The following is a 4,057-nucleotide window of genomic DNA, read 5'->3' as shown; positions in this document are numbered from 1 at the left end:
GAGCCCCCAATAAAATTTAAAAAAATAAAAGTCATGGTTAAAAACACATAGAATGAGAACCGAGGTAACTTGGCAAAACAACAGCAACAACAAATTCCAAAGCATTTCCCCTGTCAGTTTCCACAAACACACTGATATTTGGCTGGTATGTAGGGGTGGTATGAGTTATGTGTGAATACTGTTCTTAGGTTCATCTTGAAAGTCTTATGTTGTAAACATCATCCGAAGTATATAAAAAAGCACCTTTCCCCCTACAAGGATTTATTTATCCTACGTCCTGGTGATATAAAATGAAAATATGTTCTGATACTGTTTTTTTATTTAAAAAAAAAACATTTCATTACTTTCCTATTCCAACAATGTACTTTTTAGATATTTTTGAATAAAAATGGAAATGTGACATTAATAAAAACAAATAACACAGTGCTATAGGTTCACTAAACTAAAAGGAATGGATATGTAACAGTAAGTAGCATAGACACTGAGGAGAGTGATGTGGTTTCAGCAAAACACTGTCATTTGTTGAAGTGATTTCACAGTGTAGGGTAATTTGAATTTCATTAATCTCGCTAATATCGAATTAGGAAGCTGTTGCCCTTCTGGTTGTGTAGAGTATATATATTTGTATATGTTTAAGTAATATTAAATTGTTTTTGAGCCAACACTGGGAATCTTAGGGAATACTTTTTCTTTAAAAGGGGACGGTATATCTAAAGTTTTAAGATCACTAAATTACACAAATACACATATGAATTTAGCAGAATTTACTAAAGCCTTAATTCCAAAAGGGTATTGGTATTTTTCCACTTTAGAACAAAATAATGCTTGCAATAAGCATCCATTTCTGTGCACAAAGCTTTGCCATTATTCTGGATTATTTCATAAGGTATAACCGAGTTAGAAGGTAGATATGCATTCTGAAAACAGTAGTATCTTGGTTGTCGAGCTCAATTCATTCCAAATTCATGTTCAAACACTGAAAAGTTCAAGAATTGAACATACTTTTCCCATGAAAAACAATGGAAAACCAAATAATTTGTTCTGATGCCCCAAAATTATACTTATAAATTAATTTTTCCAGGACTTTTAATCACTATGGAGGCTTTTAGCCTTCTCACACATCACTGCCTCAGATACATTATCACCATCAAGTTATTTCTGATTTATCCAAATTAACTATAAGTTTTCTTTTCTTTTTTTTAACTGTAAGTTTTCATCCTGGCCTATAGTTTGGGTTCTTTGTTTCTTGGTTAACAATTCATACCTTTTGCTGCATTCGCTGCTTAATCACCTTTATTTCCCTTAAAAATGTTGATGTCAACTTAGCCATGTTGTATTCAGCCACCAAATCACAAAAGAAGTGACCTGATTCAAATTTATCAATGATTTCTTTTTTTAACTATCCTCTTAGCTTTACTGCTGGTGTCACTAACTTTCTTTGGAGCCATGTTTTTTAATGCGCTATTTTATGCAAATAAAGTACAAAAAAGGCACAATGACAAATGCACTAACACAAGCACTACATATTGAGTGGTGCTTAGACTGAAGCTTGACCCCTTTGTGTCTGAGGCTGGATGCAACGTGACTCACTTTCAGCCCATACAAGTTTTTCAAGTTAGATTTTCAGTTCAACTATACAGCAGTTTGAACACCTAGCAGATTTTTTTGAACTTCGCTGTTCAAGTAATGGAAAGTTCAAGCTTGGAGCCGTTGGACAACTGAGGTATCACTGTACTCCAGACAGATGGTGCTATAATGCATAAGAGTACGGGTGTCACACACTGGGACCAATACTGAGAATGTTTTAATCTTAGTTAAACTGCTATGATAGGAAACAAATTACAATGGATTGTTGCCTTAATTTGAATTTCTTTGATTTTAATAAATTATTTATACGTGTTTATAGGCCATTTGAATATTTTCTTAAACTATTATGGCATTAAATCATTTTTCCCCTTATTTGGGTCTTAATATATTTCTTACAAAATTAGATTCCTAAATTATTGATATCAGCTGTCTATCCATCATTCTTCTTCCAATATTTCCTCCCAATCTTTAACCTTTTTATCTTCTCCTTCCTTACCTTCTTGAGCTTTTCTATCTCATTTTCATCCTTTTTCACTGTCTGCTCCCACATGTGCACTTTATCTTGGTCTTCCTTCAGTTGATTCTTTTCAAAATCCAACTGGATACCTAAACGAGTCTTCTGATTCTCAAATTCCAGACTGCAGAGAAAAAAGGGAAGTTGATAACTAAAATTTACTGTCTGCTTTCTCAGGCTCAAGGACCCAAATTACAGCTTAATGTTAAGTACCACTCAGTTCATCCACTCATATTTGCTGTAGTTATGTACAGTTAATTCAAACTCATAGCAAACGTATACTCTGGAGCCAAACTGCCCCAATGTTTTTTTTAGGTATAATCTTTACAGGAAGAAATTGTGAGGATTAGCACCCCTACCCCAAGCAGTTTGAATGCTGAGCAGTTAACCCATTGCCCCACCAAGGACCCACGGTTACTAATAAATGTCGGTCACTGCTCAACTCATATACCCCAATGGCCCCATAAAACCCTCCCCTGAAGTTAAGAAATTAAGTTCCCTAGCATAGCCCTATAGTTCTGGTGCAAGGCTAAGGAGAGTAGACTAAATCTCATTCATTCCCCTTGAATGCCAGAGCCCACCCAAGTTCCTAGGAGGAGGCACAAAATGAATCCACCAGCTATTCCTATTTACTGAGCTTCCATGAACCTGGCATACAGTATCTCTAATCCTCACAACAGTACATGTGAATTTTTGCACTAATTTTTAAACGAGAAAACTTAGGTCATGAAGTAAGGGACCTTGCCCAAGGCCACAAGCTAGTAAATTGTCCATGTGACACTGAAAACCAGGTCTAACAGAATTTGGGCTCTTTTTTCCTATACTATCATTGCAATATAATGTAGAGGTTAAGAGGATTGGTATCCCAGTTCTGCCACTGAATACTGTAATCTCCAGCAAGTTAAAATTATATTGTTCATGCCTCAGTTTAGTCATTTATAAAATAAATGATGTCATTTTATAAATGATGAAAGATTATAGCCTATTTATTTTATAAATGACCTCAGAATTATTGGGAGGTTTCTTTTTCCTTTTTAAAATTAGTTATTATGTATAAAGTCTTTAGAATAGAGCCTGGCACACAGTAAGAAAAAAATAATTTTAGTTAGCAACATCATGGTTGGGCACACTGGCTGTATTCAATCTCTGCCCAAGGGTTTAGACTACTTTTCTCCCAAGATTCCCAAACCTTTTTAAGAAATGGGTAGCCTTGGGAAGTACAAAATCATACACAAAACATTGAGTTCCTCATTTTGATCAAAGATTCTATATAAGAATCCTGACCAAAAGAGCAAACATTCAGGACAAAAATTTATATTCTCAAGAACTCCAAACTTTCTGGAGGCATATGGGTGAAATGATTGCTCTGCAAATAATTTTTTAAATCATAAACCAAAATTATCCCCTGAAATTTCCTTAACATAAAACAATAGTTTTCCTCAACTAATTAAATATTTTTTAATGTCTGCTTCAACATTACACTCTTTTAAAAACTATCTATACAGAACTCAAAATGTATTAGACACCTAAATATTAAGAAAAAGACCTAAATATAAAACTTAGAGTTATAAGGATCATTAATGAAAACTAAGGACAAACTTAAAGGCCCTCACTGGAGATCCCCTTGCAGATGGGTCTCGGGGAAGAGATGAGCCAGTCGGGGTGCGATGTAACAACGATGAGAAATACAACTTTCCTAATTCCTAAATGTTTCCTCCCTGTTCCCACTACCATGACTGGAATTCGACCTTGCAAGTCTGGCTAGACCAGAGGATGTACACTGGTACAGATAGGAACTGAAAATCCAGGGTGGATGAGCCCTACAGAACCAGTAGTGTGAGTGACGAAACAGGGAGGGTAAAGGGAGAATGGGTAGGAAAGAAGGAACTGATTACAAGGAACTATATGTGACCTCCTCCCTGGGGGACAGACAACCGAAAAGTGGGTGAAGGGAGA

At 35.4% G+C, this 4,057-nt stretch overlaps 1 protein-coding gene across 1 annotated transcript in view; it reads right to left on the bottom strand.

Moving 5' to 3' along the window:
- The window catches only part of SMC1A (structural maintenance of chromosomes 1A), an 80,517-nt gene that overhangs the window by 26,603 nt on the left and 49,857 nt on the right, over positions 1–4,057 (bottom strand). The window contains exon 16 of the mRNA XM_004713127.4: positions 2,084–2,225. Within this exon, the coding sequence (XP_004713184.1) occupies positions 2,084–2,225 (142 nt within the window). The remainder of the gene's footprint in view (positions 1–2,083; positions 2,226–4,057) is intronic.

This window comes from Echinops telfairi, unplaced genomic scaffold (assembly GCF_000313985.2).
Source record: "Echinops telfairi isolate 266 unplaced genomic scaffold, ASM31398v2 ScPeMD7_19;HRSCAF=73, whole genome shotgun sequence".
Classification (NCBI taxonomy): Eukaryota; Metazoa; Chordata; class Mammalia; order Afrosoricida; family Tenrecidae; genus Echinops; species Echinops telfairi.
Note: the sequence above shows the minus strand (reverse complement) of the source record. Positions and strands in the feature narration are given on the sequence as shown.